General features: G+C 53.0%; 1 protein-coding gene across 15 annotated transcripts in view; it reads right to left on the reverse strand.

Annotated features, from left to right (window-relative positions):
* The window catches only part of CLEC16A (C-type lectin domain containing 16A), a 203624-nt gene that overhangs the window by 161374 nt on the left and 26667 nt on the right, over positions 1-15583 (reverse strand). For 13 of the 15 annotated variants that reach the window (XM_045047505.1, XM_045047503.1, XM_019820956.3 and 10 more), the window contains exons 6-10: positions 14324-14329; positions 13803-13926; positions 10226-10400; positions 8629-8682; positions 5449-5562 (exon numbers count right to left, since the gene is read on the reverse strand). In XM_045047505.1, the coding sequence (XP_044903440.1) occupies positions 5449-5562; positions 8629-8682; positions 10226-10400; positions 13803-13926; positions 14324-14329 (473 nt within the window). The remainder of the gene's footprint in view (positions 1-5448; positions 5563-8628; positions 8683-10225; positions 10401-13802; positions 13927-14323; positions 14330-15583) is intronic. The other 2 variants (XM_045047504.1, XM_045047502.1) reach the window with 1 other exon arrangement.

A 15583-nucleotide genomic window follows, 5' to 3' on the forward strand; every position in this document is an offset into this window, starting at 1 on the left:
CCATAACTCACACCAGAGAGCAGCCTCCAGCCTTGGGGCCACCCCTGCCCACTCTGTGTCACACTGCCGGGTGAACACAGAAAAGCCCTGTAGGGTTTGAGTCACAGAATCTCCTCCACCCCCACCCACCCCTCCTATGCCCACTTGGCTTCTCCCTGTTGGCTCCTGCAAGGTATAGCCATTCCAAGAACCCTTGGCCCTTCCCTGGCTCGCCGGAGACCAGGACCGGCATCCCTGGGCCCCAGGTACCATTACCTGTAGCCCTGGCTGAAGGCTGTCCCTCCATGAGCCCCCACACCAGGGGACTTCCGGCCCCACCCGCAAAGGAGAAGGAAGAGGACGGTTCCTAAGAGGTCTCTCATCCACGACAACACCATACTTGGTAAGTGGGAAACGCTGCACTCCGGATTCTCCTTCATTCTGTCACGTCCTCTTATGCATGAATCACTCAGTACTTTTGCAGCCAACGGTGGCGACTGGGAGCCAGAATTCCATTCAGGGATTATGGGGTAGACCACAATGGCCCCGCAAGAAAGGGACAAGACACGACGAGTTCTAATTCTTTTGTGGCAATGTTTGTATCTGTGCCAATTAAGGCCCTTGATTCATAGCAGTCTATTTTTTCCCTTCAGCGTTCGCCATCAACTCTCTCCCAGAAGCCTCTTAGCGCTTTCAGGAAGAAGAATGTGTGGCCTTCAGAACCAGCAACGATTAACCGGGGGCACGGGGAAGGTCGGGGTCACTGAAAGATTCAGGGGAACTCTAATTCGGGCTGCAGAGGGGGGCTACTCCACGTGATGCAGTCAATACACAGGAGGCCCGGCGGCCGTCGGAGTCCAGCCTGGTTTGGAGAGAGAGTCCTGCAAGCAGTGACCGGGGGGCCCTGGTCGATCGTTGGCACGCTGCCTCCACAAACACAGAAGCCAGAGGGGCCAGGCTGCTAGTTTCGCGGCCACCAGCTCCACGGGCCACGAGTGGACGGAGCGTTCTGGTAGCAGGGGATCCGGCTCCCAGGAAGGACAGGTGTCCTGTGGAGAGCCGGCGGCTCACGTTTTAGGTGTGCACTCGCTCACTCTTCTGGATCCCCAGAGAATCATCTGGCGACCATTCCAGCCGGCTGAACTGGTGCCCACAGAGACATCATCACTTGGGGACGAACCATCCCGGCCCAGGATTCTCAGTTCCCACTCTGAGTTCACGGCCAGCCAACCACATGAGCACCCACGAACTGGCTATGTACTTGCACTTTCCGGAGGTGGAATCCGGGGCCGACGTGAGCTGGAGAGCCCGGGATGCACACAGACAGGTCAGCCCCCCGCCACCAAATGGCAAAGCTTGCTCTTCGTGCTGTCACTGTTACCACTGCTGCTCACACCGGGCCCTCGGTGCCTTTGTCTCTGGTCATAAGGCACCTCCCGAGGGGTACTCTAGGTGTGCCTCCACATTAATCATCCCAGGAAGGGGGGTCCCCAACTAGGAGACGCAGGGCTGTCGTGCGGCATCAGAAGCTGACGATAACACCTAATATCAGGGCCTGACGTGCGCCAGGCTTTAGGAGAAGCAACGGACACCGTGTGCATCCGTCTAACTAGAGAAGGGAGGAAACTGAGGCCCAGAGCAATGGACTAACTTGCCCCGGGGCACACCTAGCGAGACCCGGGGCCAGGATATGGGGGGCCCGGGCAGTCTGACTCCAGAGTCCACGCCACTAGACTGTCCCCGAAGACGGAACGCAGTACGGCACCAAGACCACCTCGCCCTGACGCTCTTCCTCCGAAGCCTGCCTCTGAGCAGGTGGCGTGGGAGGGTCAGGCTCTGAAGCTGTTTCTGTTTTGAGAGTGATCAAGAACAGCATCGTGAGAGCCCGGTGACCCCGCCCCCGGTTCACCCATCGAGTCACTCGTTCCTGCAGTGAGAGCCCCCGGGCATGGGCTGCAAGCCCGTGATGGCACAGGCCCCCTCCGCTCGCAGGGAGCGGGAAGCCCAGCGAGGCCAGGGCTCTCTCCTGCGCACCACCGCACGCATCTCTGTTGCAGGAACGGACGAAGGAGTGCAAGGCAAAGGAAACTATTCTACAGAAACGGAGGGTGAGAAAAGGTTCTTTAAAAAAAAAAACAAAACAACCAAGTACCCATAGGTAATGATGCATATCCCGTAATCTAATCTATATGTTCGTTGTGCAAAAATAATGAGACGTTAGCAGTTTCAGAATTAGTGTTCTCTTACTCTATTTCCCTCAACACGAAACCTGATCTGCTCTGCATTAGAATTATAGCAAGAACTATCCCCGAGCAGGAACCATATGATTTTTAATGCACAGACGAATTTCAATTCGGCATTCACCTCGCCATGCTGGTGTGTTTTAAATTTAACCCTAAATTACAGACTTTTCAAATAACTCCGCTCTTCCCTCTGCTCCTCTCTCTTCAATTTTGGTTTGGTTTTGTGAAAGGTCTGCTGGTAAAAATGAAGCAATACCAGTAACTTATCTACAAATTACGGGAAGGAGAAAGTAGGTTAAAAAAGACCAAGAAACTTAAAACAAGCACGATCAAACCACATCCGAGTGAGGCAGGAAACAATAGGAGACCGTTCTTGCTCAGAGGGAAGGAAGGTGAGTCTCACCGGGACTGTTATCGAGCGAGTCACCGATGGGGACTCACCTCCACTCCACCCAACTTTCAAGTGCAGTCATCCGAACGCGACACAGTTCGATTCTGCACCCAGGCAAAGGCGATACCCGGAAGCAGAAGGCAGACACTTTCACTTGGGGCTGGCAATTCCTTCCACGCTCAAAAGAATCTCATTTTCAGTTCAGATGCCCACCACGACGAGCCGCTGTGAGTCTGTCACAATGGAGGCAGAAACTTGGTCCCCAATAAGGGGGCCGGCGGGAGAAAGGACGGGTCTCCCGAAACCTCCCTCTCGTCGGAGGGCCCAACCGCCGTGGGTATCCCAGGCTGAGCGGTCGCCAGTAACATTCTGCAGTTTGCTTCTGCTCAAATTGCAAACCCCAAGCATCAATGCCAGTACCCTGCTGTGACAGCGTGCTGGAGTTCTGGCAAGATGTGACCACGGGGGGATAACCAGAGAAAGGGTGTGATTATTTCTCGTGGCCGCAGGCCAGTCAAGTGCAGTGAGAAAGCCTGCAAACCCCAGCAGCCCAGAGATCTCTGCGTCCGTCCCTCCGAACGCCAAGTCCAACTTCGTCACTGAATGTCTCACACGAAGACACTGTGGGACGAAGTCTGAGCAGCCATCTTGGGAAATGGAGACCACACGACGAAAGAAAGCCCAAGGAGACTCAACACGGCCCAATGTGATATGAATGGAAATGTCCTAGGAGCGTGCAGCAGGCTGGATGGGGACCGGGCGAGTCTGATGGCAAACACAGGCCGACCCGATGGGGACCGCCTCGGAGAAGCGTGCAGCAGAAACATGTGTACAATGGGGACCAGACCTTCTGACTGCTGCAACACAATCCCGAGATGCAGATTTTTTTCTGTGTGAAACTTCCTAACTGTTAACGTTGGTCACTCATAGAATTCTCTGTTAAATCCCGCGAACACCAAACCAAACGGCTTTGAGGGCCAGGCTGCAACCTGCCGGGTACCTGATGGACACTTCAGCTGTGTTTCCTCCCCATCCCCACCAAGAGCCCTCCGGAGTAGGACTCGCCCTCTCCGTTTCCTAAGTGGGGGGGGGGAGGGAGGACGATGCGCCTGAGGGGGCCCGCTGGCTGGCGGTCATCGGCAGCTCTGCCCTCGAGGCCCTGCGACTCTGCTGGGTCAGCACTCCACCCCTCGCGTTCGGTCAGCAGCAGGGAGTTTCAGAAAGTTGGAAAGAAAACTGTCCGGCTCCACGAACACCAGGTGGTCTCCACGTTGCCCCGCCTGAAGTGTCGTGGCACGGGCCCCTAAGGGAGGCTGTCCTGTCCAATACTCGTCACTCCTGTCCCTCTAGGTTACATCCCCTCGCCAAAAACTACTCCTTCCCTTTAGAGCACGTGTGAAACTCGAGACAGTACATTTGTTTGTATATTTATTTGAGCGACATCTGTCACTCCTACTAGACTATAAAGCTCCAAAAAGACAGAAACCATTAGGATTTTTTGTACATCCCCAGAGCCAGCACGATGCCTGTTCCAAAGAAAGGGCTTAATAAATACTTTCTGAATGAATCAAAGAAGGGACAGACCAGACAGGGGCCGTGAAAGGGCCCCATTCAATTCAGCTGAACTAATGCCACCACTGACAAGGACAGAGTGTCTGGGAACCTTGTCAAAGGCTCTAAGACTCCCTTCAACAGCAAAAGGGCCCGGCCAAGCCATCGTAGGCCAGAAAAACCAGAAAGGCAGGGACCCCTGTCACTGCGCTCCAGGCAGTTCTGGCCTCCCACGCTACGGGATCCTCCGCCACCTGCTTCCTCAGATATGGCAACAGAGCCGACTGCCCAAGGGCAAGCCTAGCCCTTGGAGCTTTCTGCCCACTGCCTGAGAAACCGGTTGCAGGGACAGAGTCCTCATGAAACGGCCTTTGTGTGAAACACCGGCTCATCTCAGACACGTCCGCCGGGCCCAAGCTGCAGCGGATACAGTGAGACAAGTCGCCTGCCGCGGCTGGGAATGAGGAGCCGGGGCCTCCCAGGCCATAGGTATGGTGAAGGTACAGGTGTGCGGGCAGAACCTCGGGGCCTGCAGGGGAAAAGGCAAGCTGGACCAGTACTAAGGAAGCCTGGCACTCAGCACACACGACGATGGTGGGAGGGAAGACGGACGAGATACACAGGGGCCAAGCGGGAAGAAGCCTCGACTCCCGTCTCCCTGTCTCGGGAGTTTCCCGTTAGCAGAGCACAAAATGCAGACGTGCTGTGCTTAGGCCACAGGTGGGTGATCGTTTAAAACAGGGGAGCATGTGCATCAAAATGAGGATTTCCAGCTTGTCTGGAAACGCGAGGAAACCAGGCAATCCCGCATCCGTGTTCTGGCAGAGCCGCAGGCTGGGGAGGAACCGCAGCTACTGACAGAGAGCGTGTGCTGTCCAATTTGCCACAGGCCCCACCACTCCCTACTGTCCTCCCACGGGGGTCCGCGTCATTCACAGATGTTCTCCGTCTGGTCTCTGCTGGCATTTGTACCTTCGTCAAGGTGTGCTCTCACTCTGTCCCAGTAACAGTGTCTCACAGATTCGCGACCAGGGCCCAGAGCAGTACAACTCCCCGTTCAATAACATCCGATCAATCAAATCCGCTCAGTACCCAAACCCAGATGTTCCTGGGGACACATTTCAAGACGCCGATCGGGTTCCTCGCGTCTCAGACCGGCTTATACGCCATCATGGCTGCCGTACAGGCAGAATGTCAGTTTCTGGTTTTAGAGAAACACACGCACGAACAAAACGAGCAACGGCCTATCAACGTCTACACACGGTCCCGACGCTAAGGACTTACGCAACTTCGCTGAACATCCTGTTCGCTCTTAGCATACATCTCAGACAGATCACCGTTCAGAATGACTTCCGCTAGTGAGTTCACCAGGGGTGCGTGATGTATAATTAGGAAGACCTGGTGAGAAAGAAGACACCGGGTTTGCGTTAAAGCGTGTGCTCTCTCCGCTTCTCCTTCCTCCATCACAAATAACCAGGCTGAGGTACCCAGGGCCCGTACTGAACAGCAACTCCCGTGAAGCAAAATCCAAAGAATGGGTCTCATTTAGGAGAAACCGGTTACGCCTTTCTCCTCCCAGGGCTGGCCGCTCCTTCATTCAGACTGTTGCCTATTTGGCTGGCTGCTCCCCAGCGGAAGGAAGTGCATCAAAGCAAGACGGTCCCTCATGGCCGGGGGAGGCCAAATCCCACTGAAGTGGAGCAAAGTGGGAGAGCAGCGGCCAAAGCAGCGCACTCCTTCCTCTCCAGGCATCTCAGCGTCGAATCTGATTACGCTAAGACTGGAAGGCACAGACCCAACATCTCAGTTAGACGGGAGGAAGGGGCCGGCGAGTCTCGTTCCCGTCCAGGACTTGGCAAACCGTCGTCTCCACACAGAGCCCACGGCGGGAATGCGCTGGGGCCCCCGCGGTGGGTCTCAGAGCACCAAGATTCCGTGGCAGTGTCGGGAGGTGTGGACGCTGTGGGGAAGAGAAGCCACAGGAGCCAGAGCAGACCCAGCCGGGCCAGCATGTGGAATGAGAAGGCACTGGGCTGTCTGGGATGGCCCTGCCACCCCAGCCCGTGGCCCAACGTTCAGGACAACGGCGCTGGGAATCAGGGTATTCAAAGGTGCCTCGCAAAGCTGGCTCAGACACGCCGGCTACTTTGTGTTACAATATAAAGCCAACAGCAGCAGTGGAGCACAGTGTGGGACGTGCACCGTTTACACAGAAAAAGGGCGTGTGCGCCCATCTGCATTTGCTCACGTGCACACGGAACAGGATTTCTAAGCCCTGGCGCTATGATCCGGCCCTAATTCTTTGTTGTGGGGGGCTGCTGTGTGCACTGTAGGATGTCTGGAAGCATCTCTGGCCTCGACCCAACCAGAAATGTCTCCGGATGTTGGAGGGGGGTGGGGGAGGAAGGGAGGCAAAATCACCCCCAGTTGAAAACCTCTGCAGACAATGTGCCTGGAAGAGCGTAAGAAAACCCTGTAACTATAGTAGACTCTGGGGACAGAAATCAGGAGAAGAAACAAAAGTAGATAGAAAACTTGGTCTTCACCTGTTTTGAACTTTTTAACTTTAAAAAAAAAAATCTGTTAAAAGACCAAAAAAAAACCATTGTTTAGGGGCTCCTGGGTGGCTAAGTCGGTTAAGCATGTGACTCTTGATTTCAGCTCCGGTCATGATCTCATGGTTCGCGACATCGAGCCCCGAGTCTGGCTCTGTGCCGACAGCTGGCAGCCTGCTTGGAATTCTCTCTCTTTTCCTCTCTCTCCCTGCCCCTCCCCCACTCGCACACACGTGCTCTCTTCCTTTCCCAAAATAAAAAAATTTTCATTAAAAAATAAAAAATAAGCAGTGTTTAAAAACCAAATAATTAAAAAACAAAAAACAAAAAACCCAGCAAAGCCAAACGCTGAAAGGCTGCTATGTCTGAGAAGCAGGATCAGGGGACAGGGGTAAGAGGTAAGAGGGGAACTTCCTGAAGGACAGCATCCCCGGCCACACTAAAGTAATGTCGTCAATGGGAATTTTCTTGGTTTTGTAGTTTTGTCTCTCAAATCACACATAAGGATGCTCTGACGTAGGGATCAGGGACATGGCATTACCCCCCATTGGAGGCTCTCGTGCATTTTGGGCGACAACACTGAAAAGCTCCACGGAAGGAACAGGGAGAACGGGCCCTGGAGCACCGGCTCCCAAGTCTGCTTTCTGTGAGCTACTCAAACGAGTAATTTGGTGCCTGAGCTGCTAGGCCCTCGCTCAGAAAAGAGGAGGTAAGGGGCTCTCCGAGAAAGGGCGAGCGCTGACCCCACACTCCTCACAGGGACTCCGCCTGAGCAACACTCCCACAGCTGGAGGGTCCTGGGAGCGCCTTCTATGGGATTCCCGGGGCTGAGCGTCTCTCTGCTCAGGTCCTGCCAGACTCCCACAACGCCAAGCAGGAGATTCGGGCAGATCTGTAATGAGGGGGCAGAGGAAGTTGACAGGAGAGGCGGGGGTCTGCACGCAGCTGCGCTGCACGGAGAGGCATTCAGAAGGACAGGGCACCAGCACAGGGCTCGGAGCACAAAGCCCCCGGGACAAGATTCTGTGAGGGAGAAAGGGGCAGGCCACGCACGGACCCCAACTGGCTTAGCCTCCGCGGGGCGGCTGCGACTGCGCCCCTCTCTCTCTCTCTCTCTCTCTTCTCAGTCCTCCACCTCCAAACGGCCCAGGGACCAAGTTAGAAGGACTTTCTCTCAGCAAAGCAAATAAATACCTGTGCCATTGCAGAAGTGGGAACAGAGCTCTGGTCAAACGTTTGACTATTTGACAGTCTAATGAGATGGCCTGAAAGTCTGGACTGCTTGTAATAAAAATATTTTTAAAGTTATGTAACTGGGTCACCATGGAGTTTTTCCCTTCTTGTAAATATTACATAATTACGAGAAGGAAACACACTTGTTTAAGGAGGGGGAGCAGACAAATTGGCTCAAGACACAAATCTGGGAACGGAGGCTGCTACGAGATACCTTCCAGAAGGTAATCTGGGAAGTGCAACCACGACAAAAGCCTTTGAAAACAGCCTCATTAGTGGAAATCCGTTCAACGGAGGTTGCTGCAGAGAGATACACGCACTGGGTCTTGCAGTTTGGGTTTATTTCAAAACGCCATGAGTAACACCCATGCCGTCCACATTTCCAGAGTATTCCGAACGCCCCTTGGTTGTGTGGAAACCTCAGTCCCCATGGTAAAAACCAAGTACGTAAGGGCCAGGTTTGATTTACTTTCCATTTTCCTTTCAATCTCCATCTCTTACCATGAAGAAGATAGCAGCACCTCTACTCAGCGTCTGAAAAGTAGAACCATCCCCCGCCCTTCCTTTTATTGTTTTATTTCAAGACGGGACACAGAGAGAAGACAGGGTGATGTGGCCCGGTCCTCCAAAGGACTCCCAAATGTGGTTGGGGACACAGACAAATGATGACACATACCTGCGACAGGAGATAGAGAGAAACCGGCAGGCTGATTTTCGGGCGTTCTCCTCCCTAGGGAAGGTCAGGCAGAAAGAGAGAGAGAGAGAGAGAGAGAGAGAGAGAGAGAGAGAGAGATCCTGGTCACACACGTGAGCAGCACAAAAGACATGAAGCCAAAAGCCATCTGCCTGAGGAGAGGCGCCCCGTCCCCCACTTCCTCTGTGACCCTAAGGCTGTTCTTTCCCGGTACCGGTCAGAAGTCCACTCTGCAAAATAAATTCGCAACCTGATCCCATCCAACACCGTCTCAAGGCCTCTGTTTTTCTACCTGAGAAGTCCTTCACCATTAGTCACGGACCAGAGGCTGGGTCCAGGAGAAAAAGGAGCCCCTTAAATTACCAGGAATGTTAATTTCCCCCAGCTGGGGCACAGAGTGGCTGGCTGGCAGGACGGGCCTCTGGAGGCCTGCTCTCGGGAAGAGCGTTCAAAATGGGGCAGGGAGGCGTCGGGGCACTCTGGCTTAGGAAAAACCCCGCGTTGGTAACTGAACTTCACTGTGCTCCATCCCGCATCGACCCTGTGAGGACCTTCAGGACCCTCGTTTTGCTCGGGGGGTGGGGGATGGGGTGGGAGGGGGAGGTCAGCTGCCTTGTCCAAGGTCACAGAGTAAGGAAAGGGAAGAAGCAGAATTTGAGCCCAGGTCTGCAAACTCCAAGTCCCGTGCTTTCTCTCTGCCACCCCCGGCCCTGGCCCCCGCCCCCGCACAGCCTCTGACGGATCTAGTTAGGGCTGCAATTTTTTTTTATTTATTTGTTCTTAGGAAGAATCTCCATGTTCCACCTCCAAGAAGAAAGCTCCAAGCCCTGGAGGCACATGTGCAGAGGCTGGAGCCCCCGCAGAGTAACCAGCCGACTCCATCCTGCCTCCTGTGGAGGCCTCTGCCCCTGAAATCTGGGAAGGACGGGGCAGAATTCCTCACGGTGGGACCTGAGAGCCACCAGCTCAGAGCCACGTGGCGGACAGGTTCACGATGCAGACTGCCGGTGCACTGCAGACCCTCTGAGCCAGAATCCCGGAGATGGAGACAGGGCCCCGGAGGACGTGCCTGTCAACACTCACACCGGATTCTGAGCCTAACTGCAGGCAGTCCCTGCTCTGGGCTGTTCCCCTAAGGGCGCTCCCTCACCTCCCACCCATCATGTGCAAGTGCTGGGGCTGGCTGGGTCTTCTGCAGATCAGTGAGCTCTGGCGACCGTCAGGAAAAGTTCCCAGGCTTTAGAACACCCCAAGAGAAGGATGAACAGAAACCAAAAATCTAAATTCATAGAGGTTTCCTGTTTCCTTCTCATGTCAGTGTTCTCTTCTCATTCACTTTTACAGCCAACCCCCACCCCCAAACACACTCCCTTCCACCCCTCTCTCTCCACCTTAACCGTCCCACCCCCAGGAAATAAAAGGAAAGGAAAAGAAAACCAGGACGCTTTGAAAGGAATCTCTCTCGGGCTCAAAGCCTTGGTGGCTGGCAAAGCTTGGTCCTGTTCAAGGTGACCGTTCCTCCCCTTCTGAAGACAGCCCACAGCCCACAGGCACGGCGGGGCCAGGCGCCCACACCTACCTTGTCCTGGTTCTCCAGCGAGTACACATAGAGGGGCACGAAGAGCCTGTTCAGCAGGTGGTCCGTGAGCACGTCATTGAGGAACTCACAGTTGATGATAAGGATGTCATTGAGATAGTGCAGGTGGTCCAGGTGCTCGGCCACCAGGTCGCTCAGTTTCCCCCGATTCCGGTGCCTGCCAGGAAAAACAACAGCCTTAGCCGGGAAGCCGAAGCACAGAGCCCGTGGAGGTCACTGGGGGTGCTTCATTCACACAACAAATATTCATACAACAAACGAAGGCTCAAGAGCCACTTACAGCGGCCCTCCCAGCGGCATGCACGAAGTGAAAACGGGCAGGTGCACCATGACCGATTTCAGGGGACTCCTGGGATCCCCCCACCCTCTGGGGGCCTCCCTACAACTCGCCCACCACCACCACCCAAAACAAAATGGGTAAATAAAGCAAAACCCAGCTCCCTTAGCAAGCCATTCCACAAGAGCAACCACTACTCAATGTGGCAAGACCCCCTGCCTCCCAAGATAAGAAGTATTAATGCGGCAATAAATCCCGGATGACGAAAATGCTCCCGAGGGGTTCCAGGGAGAAAAGCAGGCCTCGGTGGCCACATCCAACCCCCCTGGCCCTGGCTACACATGGGGCACAGCGCAGGGATGGGACACCCCAGCCCCAGGCCCCCAGAGGTCTCTGTCTCCTTCCAGTAAAGCAACAAGCACACTGCTTGGGCCTCTCAGGTTGTCAGCCGCACGCCGGCCAAGGACAGAACCCCTAAAAGAGCTAGTCGGCACACCCACACTCCCTCCAAACTGGCATCTGTTGCAAGGGGCAGCGGGGCTGGGGTAAGTCATTTTGTCTGTATCGTAATTACGACCACCATTTCAGAAGGCTTGAAATTAAAGAAGAAAATAGAAGCAAAAAGACGTGAAGGTCTCCTGTAGTCCCGCCACTAACAGAGAGCATTTGGGGACTTGTCAATGAGGGACCCTACAGTCTGGTTTCCCCATGTCTATGCCTCCGTAGAGTCACATCTAAGAGGCGTGTGTTAAATATCTATCCATCAAGCCACATAACGTGCTTTAAAAAAATAATAATAATAATACGATCAATTTTTCTTCTATGTAACCCTTAATAATTATTCCGTAGCATACTTTAACAAGATACATCCCGAATATTTACAGCAAATACACCCTGTAAGCCTAATAGTACTATAATTACCTATGAACCCACCACCCAGCTGAGACCCACAATACTTATTCACAATGTTTCGCAACCTTTTCCCCCATTTAAAAAGATGCTGTGGGAATTTTTCTTTAGCAGAAGAGTTGATGTACTTCGTGTCTTAAACCTTTAGTTTGAAAAGTACATGCAGATGGGTTTTTAAAGTTCAATGGTACTGGGCGCCTGGGTGGCTCAATCGTTAAGCCTCTGACTTTGGCTCAGGTCATGACGACACGGTTCGTGAGTTTGGGTCCCACAGTGGATGAGCTCGAGCCCTGCTTCTCTCTCTCTTTCTTTCTCTCTCTCTCTCTCTCTCTCTCTCCCCCTTGCTCACTTGCACCCTCTCTCTCTCAAAAAATAAAATAAGATACAAATAAAAGTTTAATGGTATTGATAAGCTGATAATAACAAACAGCAGCCCTAGCCCAACCTCCCCCACCCCTGCCTGATCTCCAGAGAAGGCAGGTGTTAACTTTTTACTTGTTTCTGTGGATAGGCCCCACCCCCCACCTCCTCCACCTCTACAATCTGCAGAGTCTTCTACTTTGAAGTTGAGCCATTTTCAATATCACATGGTGGCCTTCTGTTAGGACGGAACACTTTGCATTCCCTACCCCCCCCCCCCCCCCCCCCCCCCCCCCGCCCACCTGGCCCCAACAACTGATACTGACATCATCACAACCATTCACGGGAGAGCCACGCAGAGGACAAGGAGTCCACTTCCTTCCTGGAATGACTTTTTGTCTTTTCTGGAATCAAGTGCCACATTATGTTTCACTCACATCCGTGACTCTTCATCTCTGTACGGGTCCTGGTTTTCCCGAATGTCCCGTCAGATCCACCACTACTTCCCCAGTCTGGGAGCTACGGTTCTATGGCTTTGGGCCCCTCCTCCAGCACCCCTCCTTCCCGGATGGATCCCTCTGTCATCCTGAGCCTGCCTAGGTGTGCCTCTCACCAGGTCTCTCTGCTAAGCTGTCCTTCCGGGGCAGGGGTTGCCCACTTGCAGTGATTTTGCCTTGAAGGACACATCTGGCAATGTCTGGAGACATTTTTAGCTGAAACAACTGGAAAAGGGGTGCTCCTGGCATCTGGTGGGCGGAGACTAGGGAGGCCGCTAAATATCCTACTCTGTGCGGGACGACCCCCGACGACACAGAGTTACCCAGTTCCAAAGATCAGTGGTACCGCCGAAAAGGAGAAATCCTGCTCTGGAACTTGTATTCATCGCTCTGGGGCCCGAATCACCACCTTAACCTGTGTGTGTTGTTGCTGTTGTTGTTGTTTTTAAACAGATTTACTGAGCTATAATCCGCATACCATTCACACAGCTGTCCAACCATCCTCACGATCCACTCTCGAACGCTTTTAACCCCCCCTCCCAAAAAAGCCCCGTACTCCCATCTCCCCTTGCGAGTCTGCTCCTCCAGCCCTGGGAAACCACTCGTCTATCCTTGGTCTCTACAGACTGGCCTGTTCTGGGCATTTCATTTAAACGGGGTCACACGGGGTGCCTGGGTGGCTCAGTCAGCCAAATGTCCGACTCTTGATTTCGGCTGTCATGATCTCAGGCTCCATCCTGAGCTTAAAGCCTGCTTAAGATTCTCACTGCCCCTCCCTGGTGTACCACTCCTGCACGGGCTCTCGCTCTCTAAAAATAAAATAAAATATGGGGCGCCTGGGTGGCTCAGTCGGTTGAGCGTCCGACTTCAGCTCAGGTCATGATCTCGTGGTTTGTGAGTTCGAGCCCCACGTCGGGCTCTGTGCTGACAGCTTGGAGCCTGGAGCCTGCTTCAGATTCTGTGTCTCCCTCTCTCTCTGCCCCTCCCCCACTCACATGCTTTCTCTCTCAAAAATAAACATTAAAAAAAAATTTTTTTTTTAATGAAAATAAATAAAAGAAAAGAAAACAGGGTGAGGTAAAACGCAGTCCTTTGCATCTGGCTTCTCTCACTGAGCCTCATGCTCCCGAGGTCCAACCACGGGGCAGCACGTGCCAGAGCTCTGTCCCTTTTTACTCCCGGGCACTACTCCGCCACCTGCAAGGACTGCATTTTGTTTATTCGTCCACCAGGTGACGGGTCGTCTTACTCTTTTTACCAGCTGCCTGGCACCCCCTCGATGGGGGTGTTGAACTTAGCGGTCCTCTTCCCCTCTAGGAGGTCTGCGGATTGTTTCTAACATGCCGCCATTACAAAAAGTGGAATGGTGCGAGGAACCTTTCAGCCTATGGAAGTTCACATTCCGCCTACACACGGGTGGGCGAACTTTGCTCTAGTGTTTACTTTTCCTCAATGAACACGGAAATCTCCCCTAACCACTCTGTCTGCCTGATAAGCCCCCCAGGTGGTCACTTACTCCTCGTCGGTCTGCACACAGTTATCGAGTTCGATCACGTGGCTCCCGATGAACCAGACCAAATTGGAGAAGTAAGGAACAGCAGTTTTATCTCGGATATAGTGCAGCATGGCCTGGTTATCCACTGAGAAAATTCACAAAAGAACAAGAAAAAAAAGTCAAGCCACCAAAAATAACTTAGGGCGATTTGAAAAAAAAAAAGAAAAGAAAAGAAAAGAAAAGAAAACCACAATGAAAAAGCTCTCTGCTATCATCTGAACCTTTTCTGTCTTTCCTGGGAATACTTGAAAATGGTTAGCTTATTCATTCATGAAATCACACTCATCAAGGCAGTTCTTATGCTATTTTTATAATTAATACAATTAACTGGGCTAAACCTCAATAGTGCAATTAGAAAGCCTACTTTCTCAGCAATGCATTTAGCTTGGCTACAATGAAACTATGCCATTCTCAGGCAAGTTTCCTGTGTTAACATGTAAGGATAAGTTAAGAAAGCAGAAAACCAGAGGTTAATAACTTACATGACACTGGAATAAGGAACACGGGAATCGTCATTGAAGGAAAGGCAAAAAACAGACAACAGTTAACAGGGTTAAGAACTGGGATGGTGAGACAGTTGTTCAGAGAACAGAGAGCTGGGCAGAAGGTGTCTAAAGACACAGGCTGGAAGAGAACAAGAGAGGAGAGAGAGCAGGGGGCCGCAGAACCGGGGCTTGGACCAGGGCGCAAACTCAGAAGCCTGCTGGGTGGGCCGGGGACTCAGTGAGTGAGGCTGGGAGGCCCAGTGTGTGAACCGGGGAGCCCGGTTCACCGGCACCGCAGCTGCTCTGCGGGACTGTGGGCCCAGAAGGGCCAAATCTCTTGCAAGTCAGAAATGCAGATAGTTACCTGAGATCTCCCAATGTTTAAATACGGGCAACTATACATCTTGTCAAGGAATACCTTAGCCAATCGAAACATGTCTGAGGGCTGGATCTGGCTCTCGGGCCCTCAGTTTGCGACCCTGGGTGGGCCCCCACTGGATTCTTAAAGACACTCTCCAATTTAGTGCGATCCCAGAACTAGGCTGGAGTGAGTCCCTCAGGACCTTTCCCCACCCCAGTAAGGGTCATCTCAAGTAATAACGTCATGACTCATGCTCGTGAAGGTCAAAGCCCTTTATTCTTTGAGAAAATGGGAGCTCCAGCTCCAGTGTGGTGACTACCGGGGAAATAACCCCCGGGTCGCGCAGAGAAGGCGTGCCCTCCCCGGGCGGTGCCAGGCCAGGAAACTTGAGTCCAGCCGGCCTTTATGCCAATGCGGGCAGGAACCCGCGGAAGGGCCTCCTCTGGAGGGGATGTTGTGGGCATTAAGCACATCTTGAAGAGAGGAGAATTTGTTGGGCTTTGCAGTCAGTTGAGAATACGATATTGCCCCCTGCTGTCGGTGACACAAAATGAAGCACAAAATGCTTCATTTAAATGTTATTTCAAGATAACATAGCCCCAGGGCCGTATGGAAATCTTACTGCAGGAGACACAAAAATGTAAATATAACGTTTAAGAGGCAGCTTTGCCTTTTCTAGTTATCACATGGCAGCTGGAGTCCCACCTGTTCCTTTCTTAGGACATCACTAGTACTGTGCATCTGGTCTAAGACTTCAGCATGCAGAACTGAGTATGCACCAAGAGAGTGGCACAAAATTCACCCAAGGGGCCAGTTAAATGTCCCACGATTACGAGCCTTGCATGACACATGCAACCCGAGCCGTAATAACGGAGCTCCCCGTGCCACCAGAGGAT

The sequence above is a fragment of the Felis catus genome, chromosome E3 (assembly GCF_018350175.1).
Source record: "Felis catus isolate Fca126 chromosome E3, F.catus_Fca126_mat1.0, whole genome shotgun sequence".
In the NCBI taxonomy this organism is placed as follows: Eukaryota; Metazoa; Chordata; class Mammalia; order Carnivora; family Felidae; genus Felis; species Felis catus.